This window comes from Metarhizium album, assembly GCF_000804445.1.
Source record: "Metarhizium album ARSEF 1941 chromosome Unknown scaffold_7, whole genome shotgun sequence".
NCBI classification, from domain to species: Eukaryota; Fungi; Ascomycota; class Sordariomycetes; order Hypocreales; family Clavicipitaceae; genus Metarhizium; species Metarhizium album.
The window spans coordinates 673,249-698,670 of NW_024467581.1; the positions used below are offsets into that span (position 1 = coordinate 673,249).

General features: G+C 53.9%; 7 protein-coding genes across 7 annotated transcripts; 4 read left to right on the forward strand and 3 right to left on the reverse strand.

Moving 5' to 3' along the window:
• Positions 1–59: 59 nt before the first annotated feature.
• Positions 60–1,493, reverse strand: MAM_03663 (uncharacterized protein; the record flags this gene model as incomplete). The annotated part of the gene is made up of 1 exon (XM_040822462.1): positions 60–1,493. One exon carries the CDS (start codon positions 1,491–1,493, stop codon positions 60–62), a length of 1,434 nt encoding a protein of 477 aa, XP_040679605.1.
• Positions 1,494–6,288: 4,795 nt separating this feature from the next.
• Positions 6,289–6,862, forward strand: MAM_03664 (uncharacterized protein; the record flags this gene model as incomplete). The annotated part of the gene is made up of 3 exons (XM_040822463.1): positions 6,289–6,348; positions 6,460–6,662; positions 6,835–6,862. 3 exons carry the CDS (start codon positions 6,289–6,291, stop codon positions 6,860–6,862), a joined length of 291 nt encoding a protein of 96 aa, XP_040679606.1.
• Positions 6,863–7,817: 955 nt separating this feature from the next.
• On the reverse strand, positions 7,818–10,313 carry MAM_03665 (actin binding protein; the record flags this gene model as incomplete). Its single annotated transcript, XM_040822464.1, has 3 exons — positions 7,818–7,948; positions 8,010–10,034; positions 10,118–10,313. The coding sequence occupies 3 exons, from the start codon at positions 10,311–10,313 to the stop codon at positions 7,818–7,820; spliced, it is 2,352 nt and encodes a 783-aa protein (XP_040679607.1).
• Positions 10,314–11,703: 1,390 nt separating this feature from the next.
• MAM_03666 (monothiol glutaredoxin-4) lies at positions 11,704–13,108 on the forward strand (the record flags this gene model as incomplete). Its single annotated transcript, XM_040822465.1, has 4 exons — positions 11,704–12,402; positions 12,481–12,554; positions 12,629–12,862; positions 13,009–13,108. 4 exons carry the CDS (start codon positions 11,704–11,706, stop codon positions 13,106–13,108), a joined length of 1,107 nt encoding a protein of 368 aa, XP_040679608.1.
• Positions 13,109–14,373: 1,265 nt separating this feature from the next.
• Positions 14,374–17,087, forward strand: MAM_03667 (uncharacterized protein; the record flags this gene model as incomplete). Its single annotated transcript, XM_040822466.1, has 4 exons — positions 14,374–14,442; positions 14,689–15,681; positions 15,738–16,910; positions 16,977–17,087. 4 exons carry the CDS (start codon positions 14,374–14,376, stop codon positions 17,085–17,087), a joined length of 2,346 nt encoding a protein of 781 aa, XP_040679609.1.
• Positions 17,088–17,724: 637 nt separating this feature from the next.
• On the forward strand, positions 17,725–21,213 carry MAM_03668 (F-box domain containing protein; the record flags this gene model as incomplete). Its single annotated transcript, XM_040822467.1, has 2 exons — positions 17,725–18,456; positions 18,508–21,213. The coding sequence occupies 2 exons, from the start codon at positions 17,725–17,727 to the stop codon at positions 21,211–21,213; spliced, it is 3,438 nt and encodes a 1,145-aa protein (XP_040679610.1).
• A 1,053-nt stretch (positions 21,214–22,266) lies between these two features.
• MAM_03669 (dynamin-2) lies at positions 22,267–24,884 on the reverse strand (the record flags this gene model as incomplete). The annotated part of the gene is made up of 4 exons (XM_040822468.1): positions 22,267–22,578; positions 22,640–24,238; positions 24,355–24,717; positions 24,786–24,884. The coding sequence occupies 4 exons, from the start codon at positions 24,882–24,884 to the stop codon at positions 22,267–22,269; spliced, it is 2,373 nt and encodes a 790-aa protein (XP_040679611.1).
• Between the last annotated feature and the right edge of the window lie 538 nt (positions 24,885–25,422).

Below are 25,422 nucleotides of genomic sequence, written 5' to 3' on the forward strand. Positions count from 1 at the left end.
ACGTGGAACGAGCGGTACGTGGTGTCGTGCCGTTTCCACTTCGACGTACGTACTTCTGCTCACGCACGGACTGTAGCCGCGGCTCTTTGCTCGCCATGCCCTGGTGTCTTATCGTCATGGTGTGCCTGGTGTTTCTTGGACACGGGCTCGGGACCCGGCGACCTGGATGATGACCTGCCGCGTCGGCCGAGCGCGGACTTGTTGGTGTCGGCGGACTCGCGGTGAAGAGGTGCAGGACTCCAAGGACCGGCGGCGGACCACCCCGCGAGGGGCTGCTCCCTGTCCAGAGACTCTTTACCGACGCGAGCCCACGCCATTCTCGGCTGTATGCTCTCGGGGATCTCGTACGGCCTCGGCGGTGCGGATCCCAAGCAAGCACGCCTGTGGTAGCCGCTCCCATGGCGGGCCGACTCCCTCGCTGGCTCGGCATGCTTGTTGTTGTACGGGTGGTGCGGTTCATTGTGCGCGGCGCAGGGGTTGATGTCCTTCTCGTCGCGGCTCCTGTTCCGCGGCGGCAACAGCGAAGGGAGCTGAGTCTGAGGATATGTTCCGCACTCCCCCGAGCGTTGGTGGTTCCTGGATCTGCTGTTGAGGACCTGCGTGCTTGTCGTCGGTGGAGGGAGCTTGAACGGCGGCGGAGACGGCTGTGTAGGGTGTTTGGACATGGTCATGGTCACTCCCGGAGCTGTGGTATGCATGGGCGGCAGAGGGTTTCCGGACCAGTATGCAGAAGACGGGTATCGGGGCCCTGGCGAGTTCGGGAGAAGAACACGGGACGGTACGGAGAAAACGGGCCTCGTAGCGGGATGCTGTTGCCTGTCTGACTCGAGGCTGTGGGAGCTCTGCATGAGGGCGAGAGCCTTGGCGGCGTTTTCCTCGTCGCCATACATCAGGAACCTGTCGAGGTCTCCGCGTGCGGTGTACACTTTGGACGTGGTTTGAGTTGCTTTGTCTGCTTTTACTTTGAGGGGAGGACCCTGACCCTGACCCTGACCCTGACCCTGAACATCTACCTCAGCACCTCCACCTTCGCCTTCACCACCACCAGTGGCTGGGGGTACCTCGATAATGGATGGAGGATTCCTCTTGCTCTTGGTGAGCTTCTCGACCGGCCTGGCCGTCTTGTCCCTTTTGGCGCGCTTCACGGCCGTCTTCTTGGCGTTGGAGTCGCTTTTCTTGGGAGGAGTTTCCCAGTCTGCAGAGTTGTGATCCAGGAGGTGATTATTGTTCTTTAGAGGCCCGGGGATTGCTTCGCTGCATTCCCGGCAGATACACCACGAGCAGTGTAGACACTTCTGAAGGACTTCGCGGCCCTGGAGTTGACACTGATCACACTTGGCCGTGGCCGCGCACAACTTGGTCCAGCCTTTGTGGATGGTCTTGCGCAAGGCCTTTTCGAACTTTCCCGGCTCGTCGGCCGGGGTGGTAGGTGCTGCTGGCTCGCCATGGTGGCTGTGGCTGCTCAGCAGCGAACGCTCAGCCGGGGGACTCATTGATGTGCTGTTGGGCCGTCTTCTCTGCCGTGCAGTGAAGACGACGTCAAGTGAAATACTGTCTAGCTTGGAGGCGGGCCTTCTGTTTGTTTGTACGTGTAACAAAGAGCCGCCTTCAGGCCGAGGGACAGTTTCGTGTTGGACAATGGTGGTGGTGGCCTCCGGGAGGCGTGGACACAAAGGAGCAGAGCTGCGAGACGCCAACCGTGCGGCTCGGAACAAGTGAGCGTTTGGGTTCATATACTCACCGTCATTGCCCGTCAACGAGCACCTTGCTTTTCACCGTGGCGTGGTGGTGCCATTTTTCGAGGTCAAGTGATGCTCGGCCGGTGTCTGAGGAGCATCTCCGTGGTCAGGTTCAAACTTCAGACGAATTGCCTTTGAATCACAAAACAGCAAGGATGGCGCAAGGTCTTGAATGAGAATGATCATCGCGGCTTGCTGATACAAGGCTGAGTGTGTGATACTGCTTTGTCTGTTTTTAGTCGACTTTGATGCATGGTTCGCCAGCTTTGATCGGGGCTCGTGCGGTTGCCCTCGATCATGCGAGTGTTGGATGATGAAGCCTGCCTCCTTGTTGCCCAAAGCTAGTCCTCAACAAACGTGACACGCTGCGAGTCCAAAAATGGCAAGTCTGGTCGTGACTGGAGTGAAAGATGCCAGTCCAGTTCCCGCCGAAGGCTCCTGGGCGTGCGTCTTGGCTGACACTCAATGCTCGCGCCGTCGCATAACTGGTTCGTGTTGAGTGGCCATGGAGGTCAACTCTGTGCTCGCGGTGACGGTCAGGGCAGCCAGAGGCTCTCGTATCTGAGATCTGCCCAATGGCCCCGTTGTTGCCAAGATTTCGCAACTTGCTCGACATGGGCGCGTACAGAGTAATATTTAGCTTGAGACTCGCAACTCGGAATCAGGGGGCCAAACATGTTGTGAACTTAAGTTGAAAGCCCCTACCCGCCAGGAAACAAACAGACATGCTAATTTGGACCTGTTGTAGGGTTAGTCTTGATTTGACCTACACAGCCTGCAAACTCGGCGGTTCGACAAAGCAGAAAGACGACGCAGTTCGTACTGTCAAGCAGTAGGTTTCGCAGACCAGGTGTCGGTACCGCTTGGAATCATGGCGAAGTGCCGCCTTTGCATGATCAAATCCTATCCTATGTAGACCTTGTACGAAACCTCGTCAGCACAAGACGTGGAAACTCTACTCGTCGTCTGCAACGAACCTTGCGGCCCTTGACGAAACCAAACGTTGCTTCGACAAGTCAAGAAGTAGCTGCACAGGTTACGCAATTCTGATGGCACGTCACGGGACAGGTAACTAAGCTTCTTCGCAGCTACCTCTTTTCTCCTTGGGATATATGCCAATGCGAAACCTACGACCTGTTGTACTCTGAGCTCATCTTCTTGGGTAACAACATTTCGGTTCCCTCACTGATAGCACAATGGGTCATGATCGGCCAGTCCTAAGAGTCGAGGCGGCAAGTTTTATACCCTTTAGAAAATCTCGTTCGCCCACAGTCAGTACACATCAACATGTCCCAGCGTCTTCAAGCATGATGTGAAGCGATCTCGCCCCATCAAATACTCTTCGCCCCCCAATATGGACAGGGACTTGGGCGCGGTCTGACATATCTAAGCCAGCGGCATTTTCCAATTCTTGCGAAACCGGATGGCTAGTCACTTCTTCGTTCACGGCCAGCTAGGAGTGCAACATTGCTCGCAGGGCACTTGCTCACTTGCCTTTGCAAATTGTCGACATTTTACTTGCGGACGCTGGGGGCTCCGTTCTCTCATGAACCCGAAATATTTGAGAAATTCAAAGTGCCGCGTCGCACCAAGGTGACGCCATGTAGATATGGCTGATACCCGCCGGCGAACCTCGTCAAAAGTGGTAGTATTGGGAAGCGAACCTCGGCGCTTGCTCACACATGTGCGGCTCTGGCCATTTTCGTTTGCTTTCATGTCTATTATCAAGGATGAATCAAGACGATGCCTGTGCAGCCTTGGACCATCATCCATCATCAGCTCTTCTCATGCGACATGGTGTGTTGACCGATTCCTTGTAGAAGGAAGCCTTTAGGACGGACGTCACCAAGTAATTCGAATTGTGGGACCAGCAAGGCAAACGTCCATAATTCAGCTGCATTTGACACGGTATAACTACGGAGTTCTCCGTACGGGGTGCCGTAATCTTTCTTGGTTGCAAAGCCGCCGTCGTCATTATTCCCGTCATAACCGTCGGTTTGAACCAACCACGTCAGCCGTAAGGGAAGGACAATCTATCTCGCAAGTGGCGGGTGTTGCCGCGACGGATCGGAACATTCAACGTGGTGGCAGTAGTCGTACTAGTTAGTAGGAGTCAGCAGCCAGCACGACGCAAGTTATTAAAAGGAAACGATGCTCGAGTCCCTCGACGAAACGAAACAAAGGGCGGGCCAAGCGACACGCCGTGCCAGGCCCTCGTCTGATGGGCAGTGCCGCTCCTTGGCCGCAGAACGGCTCGCTGAGTGGCGGGCGGGAATGCACGGCCAGTGAGGCGCAGCGCATTAGGTGCGGTGCATCCTCTTCTTTGCCGTCGTCTTCTGCTTGGCCTTTTGTTTCTTTGTAGTGTGAGATACCGGCATACTGCGGATGGCTGGTTGCGGTGAGGAAATGAGTCGAGGTGGTTTCGACTTTGAGGCGAGGCTCATGGTGTGGTTCAACACGGTACGAAGCACCGAGAGTTGGGGAGAATGAATGCTGCCGTCAACGGGGTTATTGCCCTAAATATTCCCACGGGGCACTCCGTAGATGATGACAGCGTACAGAGCACTCGACGGCTTTGCCGAGCAAGCTTATGCGACGTGAGGGCAACAACTACCCAGGTACGTACCTCTAAGTACTTACTTGGTGTGACCCCCAGCACAGAGTCACACGTCGACGTGTTTTGTCCGGCGCTTGTGGTTTCGTTGCAAGAATCGAGGGAATACTCTACTCAGGGCGCCCGGCGCTGCGTACGTATGCTCAGCACGCAATACTACTTCATTCAACCAAGGAGTCCGGAGTTCGCGCCCACGTACCTACGGAGTGCTCAGTACAGAGCACGGCTTACGTGCCGCAATGTTCCATGTTCCTCCACGTACGTACTCCGTGCACGCGTAGATTCCCGCGGTCAGGTGGGTGCAAAGTGTTCCAAAACCAAGCAAGACGACGTCGCCACCTACCGCCGAGGCCCAGCCGGCCGGCCAAAAAGGACCGGTTGAGTTGTACAGGTCCAAGGTTGAATCAGTCGGGGGGTTCCATGTCCGAACTTCCATGCCGCCATCATTCATATCATCATCAGCAGCAGCGAACGTAATGAGCCGCGCCACAATCGGCCGTCCATGGTCCCCACGGCGCCAGCAGGCTCACTCCAACCAGCGATCAGATCAGGTCACAGCCACAGCCACAGCCCCCGGTCCCGGAACGCCGGCATCTCAGGGCCCCAGATTTGACCTGGCCTTTGCCTGATGCAGTTGGTACGGGGCTGGCTGCTCTCAAGCGCGAGCTGCTTGGGTGTGGCGGCGCCACGGGGCCCGCCGGCGCACGGAAGGGTTAAGCTCAGCTGCGAAGCTGTCTGGGCGGCGGCCGCCCTGCGAGGGTTGTCGTGCGAGTCTGGCAGCTGAATTGAAGATGCCGGGCCAGAGTTAATTGTCCATGCCCTGCCCGGCTGCGCACCTCAAGGGCGGTTAAGCACCCGGTGTTTATTTTCTTCAGCAGCTCGTGAGCACGCTGCACAGTACTCGGCGCAATACGGAGACGTGATCCCGCCAGCATCTGAAGCCAACCGGTCCTAGTCCGGCCTCGTCGTCTCTTTGCCCCGCCGTTGGTACATGCAGTACGGGGTAAGAAAAGTACCTCAACATCCAACGTCATTGCAATCAGACGTTTGGTATTCTGCGCCAAGCCGTGCCTTAAAACGACCTTGACGCGCGCGTTTTCGTGCTACCATTGCGGGCTGCTTTGTGCAAACACCATCCATGTCTGTTACAGTTTACCGAGTGCTACGGAGTACTAGTCGAGGAAAGGGTCTCCCTTTCATTTTGTCGCCGAGTCGCGAAAAGCCCGCCCCATGAGCCCGCCCAAGGCTGTGTGCCACGATGTTCAGGCATGCCGTGTCCACGTCCTCGTCCGCTCCCGCGGGGCTCCCCAGGCCCCGGCCACCAGGGCAGGGCAGCCTGCAAACCTCGAGTACGGAGTACTTGCTTGGGTAAGTAGGAACCTAGGTACTTGATTAGCAAGTAGTGTTGCGGAGTGCCCTGGTAGGTACGGAGTAACAGGTACGTACTGATACAGCCCACCAGCGAGCGGCCACTGACCTCAAGTTTTTGCTACTGTACGGAGCAAAGTCAACATATCTTGATTACGGACAAGACGGACCAGACAGACAGTCTGGAATCAACTGACCAGGTCTGGTCTGGTCTTGACTCTTGACTCCGTACACGCGCGCTAGCCTGCTGCATCTAGGCCTATTGACCCTGACTTGTATGGGGACCTGCCTTGGCTCCTCCAGTTTGGGGCTGGTATCTGGACATGGGCACTAACTTAATAAGCTCCCGTGCTCCGCCATTCCGAGTACCTCGATATCCAACCAGACACACCCCCCTTCGCTCCGCCTCCAATCTCTCACTCCTACTTTTCTTCGCCTTTATTTTTTTTCCCCTAGAATCCCATTCCTGTATTGCTTCTGTTGAATATCCCTCGCCGTCTTTCGCGTGCGCCCATCCCCCATCGCCTCGCTCTGTACACAGCTCGTCTCCGTCTCCACCGCCTCAAAATGTCCAGCCAAGAGTATTACCAGGGCCAACAGGGCGGCTATCCCGCCCACCCTCAGCCTGTAAGCCCCGAGCCGTTCAAGCAAAGGCGCTCTCGTCTGTCCGCTCTCCGCGGCGACAGAGTCCCTCGAAACTCTTGATGCTGATGCCTCTCGCGTTCTGCCACCCTCCAGAGCTACGGCCCCCCCCAGGGTCAATACGGCCCTCCCCAGGGACAGTACTATGGTCCTCCCCAAGGCCAGCCGCCCATGCAGTACCAGCAGGCTCCTCCCCAGCAGGAATCTCGCGGCCGACGCGGCGGCAGCAACAACTGCCTGATGGCCTGTCTCGCTGCTCTCTGCTGCTGCTGTGCCGTCGAAGAGGGCTGCGAATGCTGGTAAGTCTCCCCTCCTCCGTCCTGGCGGAGCCAATGCCTCAACACCACACACCGCCAAATGTGTCGTCGTGAGATCCCGACGCGGCCTGGCCTCGTGCGGCGCACGCACAAACACATCCCCTTTTCCGGCAACACGCAGCAATCAAGAAAGCGGTGCTAACCCGTCCTCCAGCATCGAGTGCTGTGAGTGTCTCCTGTAGGTGACACTCGGCCCATGCAACAACGCGAAACCCACCGGCCACACTCGGCGACCTGGAGCTCTCCCAAAGCTGGCCGCACCTACGCCTTGCAAGCGCCAGTCGCCATAAACACGGATTCTCTGACCAAACTACGCCGAGAAACACCATCAACTTTGGTCTATTCTACTGCTACATATATCGCCCCTGCTCCCCCCCTTTCCCCCAAGTACGCCCTTCTTGTCCCCAACGTTCCCTTTGCAAGGCGACGACGACGCACTTCCGATCCACCATCATGTGAATAACTATCGCGAATGGGACAGGCCTAGAGAGACAATAAGATTTGTTGGCTCAGACGCGACTCGCCAAAACGGTTTATGGCGTCCTCTGTGTATTTTTCTGCTCTGCCGCTGCCGCTTCGCGAGCCACCTGACTGTCGTCGCGTTCTATTTGTTCAGCATTCGGGCTTGTTTATTTCACGTTAGGAAAGGCCTTTGGCTCTCACGGATCATGATGCGCTGTGGAGACCCTGGCTGTTTTTGAGCACTAGCCTATGGTAATAGAGGGTGGTGTTTCATAATACTACGCGGTAAAGTGACCGATGATTTGTGATACAAAAGCTTAATGGCTCAGCTTTGACGAGTGACGCTGATGCCGACAAAATGCGGTGTACGGAGTAGTTACCGTGGCAAGTACCGCGCCCAACGACTGGACATGAACGGATTTTATGACCAGTCTATCCGCATCTCGACCACAAAACGCAGATTGAGGCAACACGGATGCCCTCAACCCGCAAAATTGCTCCAAACTCGCGCCGCAGCATGCCTACATCAACTTGCTCATTTCTTTCATACCACCACCGTCGGTGGGCCCAGTAATTGTGAACTGTTTTCTGCTACCAAAAAAACAAACAACAAAAACAACCAAATACAAACAAATTCAACGACTTGCGGAATACAGCAACGATCCCCTTGATCCTTCAAGCCTTGGGGTCCACCTGCACGTAGTTGGATGGGAAAAGGCCCGCATGACCACCGTAATGACCAAACCACCAGTCGTCATCAGGGAACTCGAGGTTCGTAATTTTGGCATCTTCCGGGAATGACAATTCTGTTTCAAGACAATGTTAGTCGCCAAATTTGGTAGGCCGCCAGGTATCTATTCGACTCACCATTATCCTCCGCCGCCTCATAGTCGTACAAAGCTGTGGCAGTTGGCTTGGCCGTCGCAGGTGCGCTTGGAACTGCACGAGCTGCGAGCGAGGATGCCGACGGTGCTTCCCCAGCCGCTGGAGCTGCTGCTGGGGTGGCGCCGGTCTCCCCCTTGATCAGCTCGACATAATTGCTGGGGAATAGCCCGCTCTCTCCCAGGTGATTCGTGCCCATCCACCAGTCCTCGTCTACCATATCAATGTTGATAACGATCTGACCTTCCATCAGGTCAATTTCATTGCCCTCAGCCTTTTCATAATCGTACATAATCACTGCACGGTGGCCTTCTGCAGCAGCCCCATGGTCTGCCTCCGTCTCCGGCTCCGGCTCCGCCGGTCCACCAACTTCTGGAATCGGAGGTTCTGGTTCCTGGTTAGGAAGGGCAGGGGGGAGAGGTCGTCGTTCAGGTGCGGGCTCGGGCTCGGGTTCTTCCTCAAGTTCAGGCTCGGGCTCTGGAGCGCGAGCGACAGGCGCCGCCACCCGAATTGGCGATGGTTCTCTTTGCTGACTGGGCTCATAAGTAGTCGGCTGGCCGTCCGCTTCTTCTTCCTCTCCATCAGTCGGGGAGGGTCTACTGGGAAGGCTGGGAAGAGCGAAGCCGCCGGATGGCCTAGAGTTATCGGGAACAGGTGGAGGGGGAGCAGATTGCTCATCTGGAGGTGTAGATGCTGGGCCGATTAGTGAAGCGTCCTTGAAACGATCTCTCAGAGCAGACACGCCTGAAGCAGAATCATCAGCCTCGTCTGCAGGCCCTCTTTGACGATCGTCCCCATGTTGTTGTTCGTTTTCGACAGGTCCATCACGCGAGTAGCCAGGTGCTTGGACAGACCAAGACTTTCCAGTATAGCCGCTCTTCCATCCTTGTCCTCCACTTGCCTGAGCCGTAACTGATACTGGGGCAGCAGGTAAAGATCTAGACCCAATAGGTGATCCTCCCTTTCTAGCCTTCTTTTCAGCCCAAAGCTGTGCTGGAGTTTTGCCCCCTTGGTCAGCAAATGTTCGACTGGCAGACCCAACGGGCGCGGCGGTAGAAGGTGCTGGGCCGGCAAAACCTAAACCTCCTGGGTTTGGTGCTTTTGTGCCGGTAAACGTGGAGGCGCCTCCAAACTTATTAGCAACCTTGGGCTTGGGCAATGCTGTTATTCTCTCGGACTGCACAGGTTGAGAAAGGGCTGCGTCTCTGTCAGCTAGGGGTTTGGGCTGCGCCGCAACTTTCTCTTCCCGCGGTTCGGCAGGCTTTTGGGCTCTGGCTCTGATAGCTGCAATATCTACCTTTCCAACTGGCTCATATGCGCCCTTGACCGGGGTGGGCCTGTCGTCTTCTTTTCTCTGCGCAGCAGCTCGAATAGCGGCAATATCTACCTTGCCCACAGGCTGATATCCTCCTCCTACAACATCGCTAGGTCCGTCAGACTGTCGACTGCTACCATCAAATCGCGAGGGCTCTGGCTGCTGCTTTGTGAGTTCCGCCATGTTGACTTTCGTAGGCTTATAGGCAGGTTCGACCCTTTCAATCTCAGTTCTCGTGACCGGGGGTGCGTCGACACCCCATCCTTCCTCATCAGCATTGTCGTCTCTCCGGGAGCGCGCAGCAACAAGAGGATCGAATTCTCTGCCGGTGCTGGAAGAAGTCGGAGTGAAAACCGGCTTTGACTTGACTGGGGGAGGCGCGGCTCGAGCAAGGCCACCAAAAGCACCAGCAGAGTATTTGGCTCCAGAAGCATCAGCGACTTTTTGCATAATTGATTCGGGGTCTAGGTCGCTGTCAGAGCGCGCGGTTATTTGGACGTGGTATCCGTGAAGGACGTTGGCCACAGCATTGAGATGGCTCGTGAAGTAACCCTTGGTGCGCTCAGGAACGCCGCCACCACACCATGCAATGAGGACATTCTTGGGCAGAGATGTGTTGGGGTCCTTGACCTTGACGAAAGCGAACTGAATGCGGCCTTCGTTGAAATCCTCGAGCAAATCAGCCAGTTCACCACCTGTGCAATCTCACGTCAGAACTACGGTGTAGCGAATGGAATAAGACACTTGTCGCGCCCGTTGCAAAAAGGGCACATCGCACCTCCTGTGTTTTCAACCTTGAGGATACTCTCCTTGGAACCGCTATCTTGAAAAGCGTTCATCAAGGGAGCCTGGACGGCGAAGAGCGCCCACTGTGCAAGGGTGGCCGAGACACCCGCGGGAGCAGGGCCATTTACCACGCTATTGTAGCTGCTTTTTATGGATGGGCCGTTGATGGACAGGTTCAACGACGCCATGTTGTTGAAGACGGCCGAGGCCGAGGCCGGAAGGGTTCGGTTTTCGAAGAGAATGGGGAGAGGGAGAGACGGAGACTTCAGCCGAGAGTTGCGGTTGAGCCTGATGGCAAAGCTCCTGGGCACTCAGATGCGGGGGCAGGTTGACGGCTTCAGCAGGTTGATCGATCGCTCTGTGTGATGGACGGGTCGACTTGAGCAGTCGGACAGAACGAGGCTGCAGACCAAAAGAATGGGCGGAGCGTAGCAGTTGAGCTCGGCAGGATGGTGCCGTGATGAATTAACGTTATGAGGGTCTGGCGATGTTTACGTTGACATTGCTCGAGGCGCAAGCCTGGGAGGGGGGAGCCCGGGCCGAACTCGCAGGCCAGTTGGTAAGTGCCAGTGCCACCAGCTGACGAGTGGCCCGTGGGTGCCAGGTTGTTCCGAGAGCGACGGCGAACTCTGACTCTGACAGAGGGAGGCTTTGACCTGCTTGGTTCGCAAGCTTCCAGTCTTGATGCTCTCCAAAAAGTAACTGTGTTTGTCCGGCAGTATGGTGTCACTTGTGACTCCTTGTCCTCGCTGCTTGTCATCTACTAGAGTGCTTGAGGACTACGAGGTGCTCCTCAGTTAGGAATGGTAGTAATACTAGCTCGACTTCCGATGAAGCTCAGGTAATGATAGCTCGCAGCTGAGTCAGTCGCTTCATGCTCGTGCTTGCCATTGCCATGGCCACATTCACCTGAAAAGAACTGCGGAGGTACTTGCACCTGACCTGACATTTCGACGTTCCACGCATTAGGTACCTGCCTGCGTTGGGGTTTTATACTGCCGTCGGATGCTGTGTGATGTCGGCCCTACTCACATCACAGTTGGTGTACGGAGGAGCTAGCACCTCCAAGTACTTACGTAAAGTAACTTAGGTGTCTTGGACTTCTGGACCCAGGCCAGACGGCCATGGTTGCGCAACAGCATGTCATGTCATGAAGCCAACCACGCACTCGTCCGATGGGCCAATTGATGATGGCTCGCGACACCATGGTCCAGTATCAATTCATGATTGACGCCTGCCAACCTAAAGCTACCCTGGTACTTTAGTAGGTGGGCTCCGGCCGCGCCTTGGACTTGCCGCCGAGTCGTCCAATGCCATGCAACCAAAATGACGCAAGGCCGTCCAACCATAGGCCCGTCGCCCATTTCCGCTGCCCCTCCTCTGGCAAGACTTTCTCCTTCCGTCTCCAAGAAACATCAAAGTTGCCCCGCCAAATTCCCATCGTCCAAGGGCTCACGACCATTACTCCCATCCTCGCACCACGCCCGCACCGTATTTTGACGCCACAGACCACGGGAAGTACTCTTGGACGATTCAACATACATCGCCTAGGTCTGCCGAGCGCCTTCATCATTCATCATGTCGGTCATCACGGAGATTACCACTCAGGCGCAGTGGGACGAGACTCTCGCCTCCCTGCCGTCTTCGACCCTGTTGATCATCTCATTCCACGCACCCTGGGCAGCACCTTGCGCTCAGATGGCCACTGTTTTATCCACCCTCGCATCAGAGTATCCAGTCACGGAGCCTTTGAGCACGAAGTGGGTGTCTATAAACGCCGAGGAGCTCAGCGATATCAGCGAAGCCTATGATGTTACGGCTGTTCCGTTCCTCGTCCTTGTTCGAAACGGTCGGATCGTAGAGACTGTCAGCGGAAGCAGCGCCATTAAAGTTCGAGCCGCCATCGAGACCAATGCTCAAAACAACGCATCTGCATCATCCGCCCCTGTCAACGGTGCCAACCAGACAAATGCGCAGGGTACCAAGACGGTCGACGCGAGTGTCGACCCCGAGAAGCAGAAAGAAGAGCTTTTCAAACGCCTGGGTGATCTTGTCAAGGCTGCACCGGTCATGCTGTTCATGAAGGGAACCCCTAGCGACCCTCAGTGTGGCTTTTCACGGCAGATGGTCGCCATCTTGCGGGAGAACTCTGTCAAATATGGCTTCTTCAACATCTTGGCCGACGACGAGGTCCGGCAAGGTCTTAAGGAGTTTGCTGAATGGCCTACTTACCCTCAGTTGTGGATTGATGGCGAACTTGTCGGTGGTTTGGATATTGTACGTGACACACGAAGGACTATTTTCCGCCAATGACGAACTTTTTTTCTGGAGCCAACCACTGACACAGACACTTAGGTCAAAGAAGAAATGGGCAATAACGAGGATTTCTTCAAGCCATACGCTGTCGGTGGAATTGCTGATGCTGCTTCGTGAGGAAGGAATTCGAGCAGGCGGCACGTCCAATAAGGAATTTTGAATCATGGTGTTGATACAACACACGCAGTGAGGTTTCGTGGAAGACGAGATGGAACTGCACCATAATCTTGGAATCATACGACTGCGACGCCCTGGAGGGTGTCCCATATTTGCTGGGTAATAATTCACGGGAAAGGTATCAAAAGAGTGGCGGTTCATCCCAGCCCTCTGGATACCCAAGGAAATGGGACAGCATAGTCACCAATGAGCAGTACAAACAACGTATCATGACGGTGATGGAGCTTTGGCGCATGGCGAGTTGGTAAGAACTTGGGAAATAGTAGCACACTTCATCATATCGGCAAATGTATGATAAAAATGAGGCTGCATCGCCACGAGTTTCGATAGTCGCCTTGTGTTTGTTGGGATTTGAATTCTGTATAGCTAACAGCGCACCGCGCAAAATAGTGCAGAGGACTATGATCATATGACCATTGTGAGCAAATGCAGGGAGCAACGAGCAGTGCAGCGGATCACACTGACAACTCACCAAATAGAGACTTTCTAAAAAAAAACGGGTGATCATCAAAAGATGACTACTAGGATGAGAAGACGCGGTCCAGTCAACTATAATCATTCGCCTCCCTCAACTCGCGCTCGTCAGCCAAATCGAAAGCCCCTAATAATGGCAAGCCAGCAGTTAGCAGCGAACGTTTGGCAATCCGTCGGCGGCTGGAGATGCTATTCCGCCTCAACGGCTGACAAATGACCGTGGCATCGAGACCCGGCCCGCCCATGGTGTTGTGTTGTGTAACTTTGGCCGCAATTTTTATCCACGCGCTTCCATTGAAGCCTCCCGTCTGTGCGCTGAAGGATGGATTTTTTTTTTTTTTTGGAGTTTGCACTTTATTGAGCTTTGTCTTCTTAGATTTGGCAAATCGACGGGGAAACTGATGCTGTTGAAAACGCCCAATTTACATCGGCAGAAAGAGGTGACCATTGACGACTTTCGGCGCCAAAGAGCTCAAGTGCTTTTTTTTGTCTCGGGTACCGCACGCTCAGGTGGCTTACAAAGTGGCTGGTCAGGTAGGTGGTACATGCAGATTGCAATTCTCTGCAGCCATGGCCCAAGTACTTTCTGGGTTCGAGTACTAAGTAGCAAATCAGAGTCGAGGCGCATCGCGCATTTAACACGGCCGACGCCACTGATCCAACGATTGCCCTCACGGCTTCTTCGCTACTCTCTCTCCTCGTCAAATGTTCCCATCCTCAAAGCCAAGGGTTTGCCGTCTGCAGATTCAGGATCCCACTGGCTGGTGTTTTCGATTCTCATAATCTCCAGCAACCAGCAACCAGCAACCAGCAACTATTCACCACCACCCCGAACCTTGCCCAGTCCATCCTTCGCTTCAACCTAATTCGGCCGACATCTTCCTTACAAAACTGTGATCGATTCGTTTCATTTCGTGCCGACCCCATCGCTCCATCATCATCCAGTCAATTCAACGTCGGTCATTTCCCCTCCGTACATTTGACACGGCTCAAAGAGCCTTCGGAACACACTGCCCATTGGTGCAGTCTCGAGTTTCGCCTCACCCGCTGAGTACGGAGTAGACGAAGCGCTCTTCGTGGGAGAAGAGCAGGAGTCAAGCCCAACAAGTGTCTGGGAACTTTGCTTCCCTCCCTTCCAGGCCTCGGGCGACCGCTTCGCTTGAGAAGTCGACTGCTGCAGCTGATCTCACCTGGCCACCTACACGTCCAGCGTCTCCGAACGAGATTGGTCACCAGGCTTCACATTTATTCATCGTGCATCGAGAACAATTATTGACCACAATGACGCCAACTCCGCCTTCTACAAACTCGTCCGCCGGAAAGGCATCGCCTGAAGAGAAATTTCGTGTGGTGCGCAAGAGAAATCGAGTACCGTTGAGCTGTTACCCGTGTAGGACAAGAAAGTAAGCTGGCAAGCTCTCCTCCGCCCATGTGATGATACTCATACTAACATTTCATACTAGGCTGTAAGACCTCCGACAAGCATGAACAAGACTTTCTTTCTTTTTCTTTTCTTTTTCTTTTCTTTTTCTTTTCTTGCTAATTCATGCTTGCAGAAAATGTGATCGATGTCACCCGTGCAGCAACTGTACCAAGCGCGAGGGCATGGACACGACGTCCTGCTCCTACGCATCCCCCGCTTCCCGAAAGAAGAGTCTAAACCAAGCTGATTCGAGCCCCGACGATATGCAAAATAGAATAGATAGGCTTGAGGGCCTTGTGCTTTCCTTGATGCATAACGGCGCAAATATTGATCCCAAGGCCCCGCGCACCAGTGTATCTCTCTCTCACTCAGTCGCCGACAGCGGTTCCTCAGCTCAGATAGCGGAGGCGGCCATGGCAGAAGACGACGAGATCGACGTGGATGACCATCTTGCCAAATCTATTGGCATCCTCAAGGTTGACGCTGATAGGGGAAAGTCGATGTATATTGGCCAGGAACACTGGCATTTGATTCTAGCAGATATCGCCGAGGTCAAAAACTACTTCACTAATCACAAAAAAGAAATCGAATCAAGTTACGAGAAGGTCAGATCATCCAAACCCGCCACCGCGAGGGAAGGACCTACACTGCTTCTGGGCGCATCCCCTGCCTCCGAAGTAGAGCTGCGTGGGGAGCTGCCATTCAAATCGAGCGTTCTTACGCTGTGCAGTCGCTACTTCAATTCCATGGAAAATGCGGTCAGCATCATTCACGGACCAACTTTTTTTCAACAACTCCGAGACCACTGGCAAGATCCGTCGAAAACACCAATAATGTGGCTAGGCCTGTTATACTCAATTCTATGTCTTGCCATGTTGAGTTATCACAAAGTCGGAGACGAACCGCCAGAGTGGCGGGGCAAAACACTGGAACTTGCTGCGGAGTACAGGTTACGGACCGTGCAATGCCTGATAAAGGCTGACTACACCAAGCCAGTAGAGCACACTGTTGAAACAATGCTACTGTACGTGTTTGGCGAGTATTCTTCCCGTTGGGATGTTGATCACGGCCTATGGATGATTGTATCTTTGATCATCAGAATAGCCTTCCGCATGGGCTACCACAGAGACGCAAAATGGTTTCCGTCCCTATCACCATTCCAGGCGGTAAGCACAGAACCCTTGTCAGGAGATTGATTGCGCCCGTCTAACACTTGCGGTAGGAAATGAGGAGAAGAACATGGGCATTAGTTCGCATGGCCGATGTCGTTTTCTCTCACCAGGTATCACTACCAAGCATGATATACGACCATGATTGTGATACGCAGCTGCCAAATAATATCTTTGACGACGAGATCAACACTTCGACTCAGCAGCTGCCTCCTTCGAGGCCCATTTCTGAGAACACTCCGGTTTCCTACATGATCGCCAAGGCCCGGTTGTGCATCGAGTTGGGCAGTATCCTGCAGGCGACAAATAGAGTGGACAAGGGAGTACCGTATGACGAGATTATTCGTTTTGACGCAAAACTGCGGCAAATAATGCAAGAGCTGCCTCCGCATCTGAAAATTGGCCCTATGGCCGGCTCGCGTGACCCGGTCACGCTGATTATTGCTCGATTCAATATCGACATTCTATTTCAAAAGATTATGTGCTTGTTACATCGAAAGTACATACGAAGAGCAAGACAAAACCCTCGGTATGCACACTCGAGAAAAAGCGCCATTGAGGCGTCATTACAAGCCATGGAACACTTGCAAACTCTCCACCGAGAATCAAAAGACAAAGGTCGACTGCGCACCTTAAATTGGTACGTCAAGTCGATTGCGACCAAGGAATTTATTCTTCCAGCCATGCTTATCGTTCTGGATCTTCACTACGACAACCTCGCTGAGCAGTCTGGGTTGCCTGAAGACACCGAGGGCGCATTTCGATGGTCCGCAGAGCAGAGGGCCAGGATGATTAGCACCCTGGAAGACGCAACAATCATCTGGAAGAGTCTCGCAGATGGTTCAATGGAGGCTTTCAAGGCGTCCAAGACAGTCGACATCATGCTGCGCAAGTTACAGAACCCCATAAGAAACGGGCCATCCAATGCGCGCAGCGATCCCATATCTGCAGACACGATCAGGTCAGGATTGGATCCATCATTTGCATCATCTGGGACGGTGACAATTTCACCAGAAGGGCTCAATGACTTTGGTACCGGGATGAGCCCACTCTTCAACTTAAATAGCGGCGCATACACGGGCATGGAATTCGGCCTACCCGCGCCAAGTCTGGGCGAACTCACTGGTGACGGAATGAATCTCATCGGCGCCCAGCCACCATTGTCAATGCTCACAAATATAGGCGCAAGTTCTGGATCCGGGCCGGAGCTGTCCAATTTTGAATGGGTACGTTACATCCTACGTTAGGGCGATTGATTGTTGCAAATTTTAAATCGACTGACGAGTGTACAGGGCGCGTTCGAGAGTTATGCGCAAGCGGCTAATTGGGGTGCGGACCAAAGCTTTCAGATCTTTGGTGGGGAGTCAGATGACCAGGAAGCCAACATGACGAATTCGCAGTAGGCTCGCACGGGGAAAATGACGATATTTGTAAATGACATTTCATTTGATGTTGAGTTGTATGGTAGTTTATCACTGTGTCAATGGCTAGCGAGAAGTTGGGTGTTCGCTGATTCAGATGTATATTGAGTTGATTAGTTTGAGCAAAAAATCAAGATCACACACACTACTTGTCACCCAAATTCGCGTTCCAGCTGCTGGCGGGTAATTGAAAGTCGAAAACAAGCGTGACAATGTGAGGAAGAAGTGAAGTTGATTCCGAAGACATGGCCATTGACCACACTGCTGTGGCTTAGTCAGGATTTGCCATGCTCCTGATTTCCTACGCCATAAGTTCTTCCGCAACAAAACACTTTGGGTTCAGCATCATCGACCCTTTGAAAGCGTAGCGCTTGACTGCTGCGAGACTAATCATTTCCAACGGCCAGTCTGGTATCCGTGGGGCTTTTCTCAGTCGCTTCAACGGCAGGATAGAACCTCTTACATCGGTCCATCACGTCTGAGCAGCAGTCTTCCGCCATCTAGTCGCCATGGTGTCTTGGAAGAAGGGAACAGATTTACTGTCCATTTTGTTGTGCACCCAATCCTCACCCAAAAGCGTCTTCTAGGATAGCACTTCGCATGCTCAACTCCAAACAAGATGAAGTCGGCTCAGCTCAACCCCAAAAACGCCACGCAGTACGCACGAGATCTAGGCAACGATGCGATGGCCACTAGTATATGCAAGTTTGATGAGAACGAAGAGCCTTCCACAGACAGGACGCATAGCGGTACCCGGCCGACCGAGGATGGACTGAATAATTCCAAGGACGCTGGGCGAAAGAGGAAATTGGCAGACGCTCTCTCCGCAGAGGAGTTGCCAAGCTCCAAGCGAGCTTGGCTGGACCCAAATGATCAGAAAGAGCCAGATTCTCCCCCACCTGTTCGCCCAAGTATGGCGTCACGACTCCCGGCGGAGGCGTGGCATCACGTCTTTACATTCACGCCACCACGCACCCTCGGTAACTTGATGTTGGTGAGCAGGGAATTCAACAGTTACCTCGACCCGTTGTCTAGATTCCAGCCTCCACATGCCTTCGGCTCCTCTACCGCCCACAGTCTGTCAAAGTTGGCTCCTGATGCCATATGGCAAGCATCAAAGCGTCTGTTCTGGCCGCGGATGCCGGCGGCTTTGAAAGGCAGATCAGAACTGGAAATGTGGCGCCTTTGCTGCTCTCCAGCTTGCCAGTTTTGCGGTGTTCGTGGTAACTTTGCTGCTGGAAATAAGCCGGGAGGACAGTGGGAGCGAGGACCGGGTCTCCAGGGCATTTCCCCGGTCTTTCCTTTCTTTATTGTGTCGTGTGGACGTTGTCTCAGCGCCAAGAGTACTACGGTATGTGCGTCGACAGTATCCTGGCAAGGCCTCTCACCTAACATTGTACAGGAGATTGATCTACTTCTAAACTCATCCTTGCCAGCCGCCCTGGTCCCCGGGCTGCCAGTGGTGTTTTTAACCCAGGAGAATCATGTCGTGCCCCCTCACGTTCTGGCCTCTATAAGCTTATCACGTGCCCAACCAATTAAATTATTTTGGAGTGAGCAGATTGAAAAAATGAAATATGCACTTGAGAATGCCAAGAGGTCCCGTCCTGCTGCTGCGGAGGAGTGGATCAAAGGCCTTGAACAGCAGGGCAAATGCTGTCTGGCCGATGTTGCCCGATGGGAAAGATGGCATCATGCTGGAGGCGTGGAGGAGATGCGAAGGCCGAGCCCTAGAATTTGCGCGAACGCAGCTACTCACAACCAAAAACCGAGCATTGGCTGTTGGCCAGATTCTGGATGCCTGACAGCAATGGTAAACAGATCGATTGAGATGAAGGCTGTCATGAAAGGTGGGCACAAGGAAACTTTGTCTGATCATCATGGCAGTGCCCCCGCCTCAGTGCTCGCAAATATATCAGGCCTCCCAGGTGCCCAAGTCGAGTCGGTGGATGAGACCTTGACCGAGGGCGTGACAGTACCTGACTTCGTATCGAAGCCAACAAGCGTGGAAGCGGAGGCCGCACGACGGGCTGAAATCGAGCGGCGGGCACCTCTCCTACAACCGCCAATCCCACCGATGGCTCTCACTCATATGCCGGCTTTCCAGGAGGCTCTTGGATCAGCCACACCGCTGGATAACGATGCTTGGCAGGTTCTGGGACGGCATCTTCTCAAGCAGCGAAAGGAAGCAGACATGAAAGAAGGAGAATTTCAAGTCAACTTTCAATCTGCCGGGGGACTTGTGGCTGACGTGGATCCTCATGGCCCTCTGGAGGGCGCCAAAATAATGGACGTCGACTGCGATCATGCTCAGGAACTGTTACGAGGCCAAATATCGAAATTGGCTGATGAAATCATTCGAAATGAGTGGTCATGGTCTGGATCTACAGTGACCAGGAAGAACGCCCCCAAGTTTGCGGCAGATGTTCTTCTTTACGTCCGCGAGGAATTTTACGCGAAAATTGCAAAGGACGTCAGAACAGCCCAAGGCGCCGGGAAGAATGTTGTCATCAAACCAGCAGAACAAACCTGGACCCAGAAGCTTACCTTGGAGAACATGAGATGGATTTTTGATGCCAAAATTAGACCCCGCACCGATCCGGTCCGTAAGGATGTCTTTCTTTGCAATGGCTGCGACGGAGTGGCAAAGTTCTACAAATTCAATGGCCTGTTGTACCATTATGCCTCGAAGCACGCAAAGACGTTGAGCTTGGGCAAATCCGTTGTGCATTGGGGGGCGGAATGGCCAGAGAAGCCCATCTTTAAAGCTGATCCACAGCAATATGCCTTGGCCCATACCAAGACGAAGACGAAGACTCTAGAGACTTATTTTCCTTGCATCCCGAGACTGCCTCACCCAGAATCAGCGCAGCCTGGTCCAGAGCAAGGACACCACAGCCGAGATTTGGGGATGAGCGTGTCTACAAACTACAGGCAAGACAACCGTCTGCAAGGGTCATATGAAGGAGGGCTCTCTTACGAGCAAGATTATCCGTCACGCCCACACGTGCCTCAGCACGGGCGCCCCGAACCTCGCTCCGAGCCTTGGAAGAAGACGGTTGTATCGCAAACTACGGGCCATGGGCAAAGCTTGGGTAATAGAAAATCGGGAAAGACTTGGAGAGCCCTGGCTCAAAAGTCCAAACGCCTAGATTATATTATCAAGAGAGCGACGCACACTTGGCGAAAATTAGCAAACGAGAAGAGGCTTCACGGTTCTGTCAAAGTCTGTGCTGTCATTCACCATGCAGCAAAATCTTTTCGGAACAAGTACTCGGAGCCGGCGCCTTTGAATCTGTTCATCGAGGCACTTGAAACTCACAAAGCCCTTGGTCAACTGAGCGCCGTCACTGGTCTGTCATGCAAGGCTTGTAAACTGGATCCTGCTTCGGGTCTTCAGTCCAAGACCTACACGCTGGTCAATCTGTCGAGGCATTTCGACTGGAAGCACAGCGACCATGCGGCCCCGTCCATGGACAAACCATTCGACTGGCGCGCGGACATGATTTGGCTTTCTGAAGTATCAGACCCCATGACGTTGCGGAGCGTAGTAGGCGACGATAAAGACCTTCTCGACGTGGTTTCGGATGCGCTGCCGTCGGCGTTTGAGGCTCTTGGATGTGGCCGGGAGCAGGAGGCTGAACGGAGCGGCCGCGGACACGAAACTGCCCGTCGAGCACCAGACCCGGACCGGCACCAGTCGTCAACCATGGCCAGCACTGTGCGTCGGGCTGCCCCTCGTCTCGAAGTCGATGGGCTTGAAATCATCGAGCAGCCCGCTGCGTGGCCGGGGCACCGCATGCATGGTGATGGTGAACCTCGAACCATGCAGTCGCAGCCCGGAACTCTGCCGCCAGCATCCTCGGGACAAGACGAACGCCGCAACAACGGTGTCCAGCAACAAGGATACGCAAAGCGTACCCGAACCGACCCTGGCATGAGCAGCCGCCACAACACCCACTGGGACAATGGCTACCGACACGACCGCAGTCACGAGCCCAGGCCGGTGCCGGCTCACCACGCACCAAACCCCCGTTACGAAAGCCGCGCGGCCGAACCGTACGAAACAGTAAACGTACCAGACCACCACGGCGGTTACCTCGTCTGAGGACCGGCCAGGCATGGCTCCAAGCAAACACGTACTACCGCAAAGACCGCCCTCACCTGTATTTGTATTCCCTTCCCGGCGAGTCCCTGCATCGGCGCAACCACAACGACAACAGCGGCAGTCGGCCGCGCGCAGTCATCGACGACCCCAGAGTCTCGGGTTACGAGGACTATGACGCTCGGTTTCCAGGCGCGGCCTGGAGATGCCCCATGTATACCAGATGAATGGGTCATGTGCACCGCTCTAGACGGACATTGACCTGCATTAAGCACCTTTGCTATTCAAGCCTGCTTGCCTGCTTTAACTGCCAACACCCACGGCATCCATACGGCGCTGGAAAAGGAAGAGGAAGGGAAAAAAGATAAAAGATAAACGGACAAACAGACGAGCACAAATTACTTCTTTCACTTCTCACATGTATAATCATTCTACCGACAGGGATATTTCATTGCATGCAGCCTTGGTCATGCACTAGTGGTTCACGTCTGGCGCAATGGAAGCACATGTCCCTCGATTTCGTACAGGGAGAAGACGTTGGCGAGTTGAGCAAAAAAGTCGTAGATACACCAAAGAAAAGGGGCGATTCATCTAATGTCCCGTGCCCCTGTTCTCTCTTCTCTTCGAAAAATTTCAGGGCGGCACGGCACGTTTATCAAGTTGCATGCTCCAGCGCCCACCGCAAAAAGCCCCAAGCCTCATTCTTGTCCCCCCCCCCCCTTTCGCAGACCGCTCTTCACATCTTCCCCCCTTCATCATGGTGTACATAATAGACAACAGAGTTTACCAATAAATAAAGACAGACGACCAACACACCTGAATGCCTTGCAAGTCATTCCCCGTCTCCCATCCATCAACGTCTTCTTCTATGCTCTGATCCCCGCTGAGCATGTGTCGAGGTACCAAGACGCCGCCCTTTGCTCCCCGTTTTCAAAGATTCTGTGCATTTCCATTGTGCTCTTTGTTGGAACGTCAAGACGGCAGTCGTCAAATTGACAACGTGACGACATCTTGCGGGAAAGAGCGGAACCAAGACTGTAGTTCGTATCCCTGTTTTTATAAAACCTCGCCAATAATCCTGGCGGCTTCCCTGTATGTTTGGAGCAGCTTCTCGCATTTCTCGCGCTCCTTCTTGACACCGTCGTCTTCGTACAAGAGCTCCTCAAACAAGCTCTCCCTGTACAGCTCACTGACCAGACGGTTCTGAACAACGTCTTTGGAATGGTTAACCAGCAGGTGCATAATAGCTTTGGGCACTTGATCGGCGATAGATTCCCGGACAATGTTGAAGTAGGAAGAGATGAGGGCCCGTATGAGCTCAGTTTCCATGACTTCACGGTCGGTCATGGCGGGTTCGTTGGACTCGCCCTGATGAATGACAAAGTTAGAAGACATGTCGACATTGTCGAAAAAAAATCAGGAGACTTACAAGGTGTGACGCAAGACCGTAGCTTCGTCCGGTGGGATCATACTCGTCGACTTGAGAGTGAGAGGGCGCAGGCCGTAGTGCAACCCTCTCCTCTCGGCGGATGGACTGAGATATGCTCGGCTCAGAAGACTGGCTGATATGCCTTCCAGGATTGGCAGAGCTGCCAGGCAGAGCACTCTGCAGAGCAGCACCGTCTTTGCCGAAGAAATAGTTCAAAAAGGTATCCCTGGCACCCAAGGCTTGACCGTTCACCCGTGAAGGAGAGTTAGGCCGGATGCCATTGACGGCAGCGGCAAGGCTGCCATGAGCATTCTCGTGAACAGCAGGTGAAAGGCTTCGGCCAGATTTGGAGTTATTCTTGCGGCTGTTCTCGCCCTTCGCCATGACACTACCCTCTAGCCCATCCTCCGTAGGCTCCCCGTTGACGCCGAGCTCCTTGAGGCGGCGCTTTTCCCGACGCTCACGCTCCTCCTGGATCAATCGCTTCCGTTCACGTTCTTGTTTTGCGCTGACAACATTGCTCATGGCTGCAGCGGCACCAAGGAAGTTGGGATGGTTGGTGTTGATATATGCCCGCTGGATGGAGATGAGAGACTCAACATAGGAAGAGGCGGGACCAAGTCTCTCCCGAAGCAGGTCTGACACCGTTTCGATTAACTTGGCTTGCAATCTAGGATATCGCGAGAGCTCGGTAGATCCACAGGTGTGGCAGATTTTGATCAGCTCCTCATACACAAGCTCGACACAACGTTGACTGGGAATTTCCAAGAGTTTGATCTGGGGCTTTACAAGCAGATCGAAAGCCATTTCAGGCACGAACAAGCTGGGCCGAGGACCGGTCGAGTTTCGGATGGCGGTGCGGATATCCAAGGCTGTAAGGTTAGAAGTGGGATCAATGGATTCGAGCGAGCTGCCAAAGACAGAGTTGAAGATGTAGTAGATTCGGGCACCACCACACAGCTCCTTTGTGGAAATTTCCGTCGACGTGCCATCGATGGAAGAGATAAAGGAGGTTGCAAACCGAGTCATTTGTTGCAGGATGAGCGAACCACGATGCTCCTTGCCACTGAAAGCCATGTCACCGTAGCTAGCCAGCTCCTGCTGAGTCTGACCCATAAGCGTATTCAGCCGAGCCTTGATATCTGGCAACCGCTCTCGAATATGAGACATCAGGGTGGAGTTGAGCGTCTTGGCCAAGAATTGCGTTCCGCATCGGGTAGAGATGTTGCGATATGCCGGGTGGTGCTTGAAGAAGTCCATCTCTGCTTGAAGAGCCTCCTCCATGGGCTTGTTGCCCTGGATATCCTGCTGCGATCGGTTCACAACGCCAATGAATCCAAGCTTCAGGGGATAGACACGGCCGGAAAGGATATCAAGTGCGTTTGTACCGTGGTCCATCAGGTCCAGCTTTGTCAGTACACCGATGGTCCTTCTGCCTAGGGCATCGACATGTCGAGCGAGCTTCAACGCCTCCGAGTTGACAATGTCGACATTGGCCGGCGACACGGCCAAAATAAGGCTATTGGGCTTGGCGATGTATTCGGAAATCAAGTTTCTCGTTTGCTTCTCAATATCGGTGGGCTGATCGCCGATTGGAACCTAGAGCAGGCAGGGAAATATCAGAAACGGCTCACTAGCAGGATTACAGATAGGTATAATAGGAAACCAAGTTTTGCTCAAGGCTTACTTGCCTTGGTCAGACCTGGCAAATCAACCAGAGTCAGGTTGAGAACATGGGGCGAGTAGATTTTGAGGTTGATAGACTGCCTGTTGATGCCCTTGTTGGTACCAGCGACTCTCGTGGTTTCATTCTCAATCTCTCGCTTGACGTCAGAAAAATCATTGAAGCGCCGGTTGGGGATGTGATGGAACTCAGCCCACTCGGATCGCCGAGCGGCAGCTGGTGATCTGTAAGGATCGAGGTTTGGATCGGGGGCGCTGTCGTCCTCGGGTACGTTGATGAGTTGCAGAATAAGGGGCCGGCGGGTGACAATGCCGCTTCCTCTGGGCAGGAAATCTCGGCCGACGATGTTTTCCAGGACCGACGATTTGCCAGCCGACTGTGAGCCGACGACGACCTGAGATAACGCCATTAGTTTGAGAGCACATGTCAATTCATGTGTTTTTTTGGCCTTTCGGGGCTTACAATCTGTGGCAGGTCCAGAGAGTCGCTGCCTATGGTGTTGAAGACCAAATCTTGCAGCTTGTTGACCGTGGTGAGCAAGTCCTCGCCCAGGGCAGCCATGGCAACGGGCGATGCAGTCTCCGCCGCGACAACAGCAAAAAGACTGTCGGAGACAAGGAAAAAAACAATGACAGACTGAGAAAATGGAAGACCGCACTTGGGGTAGTCAAGCGGCCGCGGGCCAGAGCACGGATACGCAAGCAATCACGCACGTAGGTGAGGATTGCGCTGCGCGTTCAACGACAATTGGATTTGGAACGGAGACTTGGGAACCAACCAACGAGAAAGAGAAGGCGAGGCCACTTCAGCAGCGACGGCCTGGGTGTGGCTTTACGGGTCGTTGGGCCACGAGGTCGCGAACACAATGGTACGTACTCCGTACTTGAGTACACAATGTCCAGCGGACCGAGGTGCACGCACTCGCGCCACAAGTAGCGGGAACCTCGAAGCACTTCCAAGTTGGTATCTACCAAAGTACCGAGGAGCATGCATGCGGTACTAGAACCAGAGAGCGGTGTACCCGAGGACCTCAGCTCAGACCTGTGCGCAAGTACACTAGTGAATCGAGTACTTTGCACAGATGTACCAGACTTCTCGA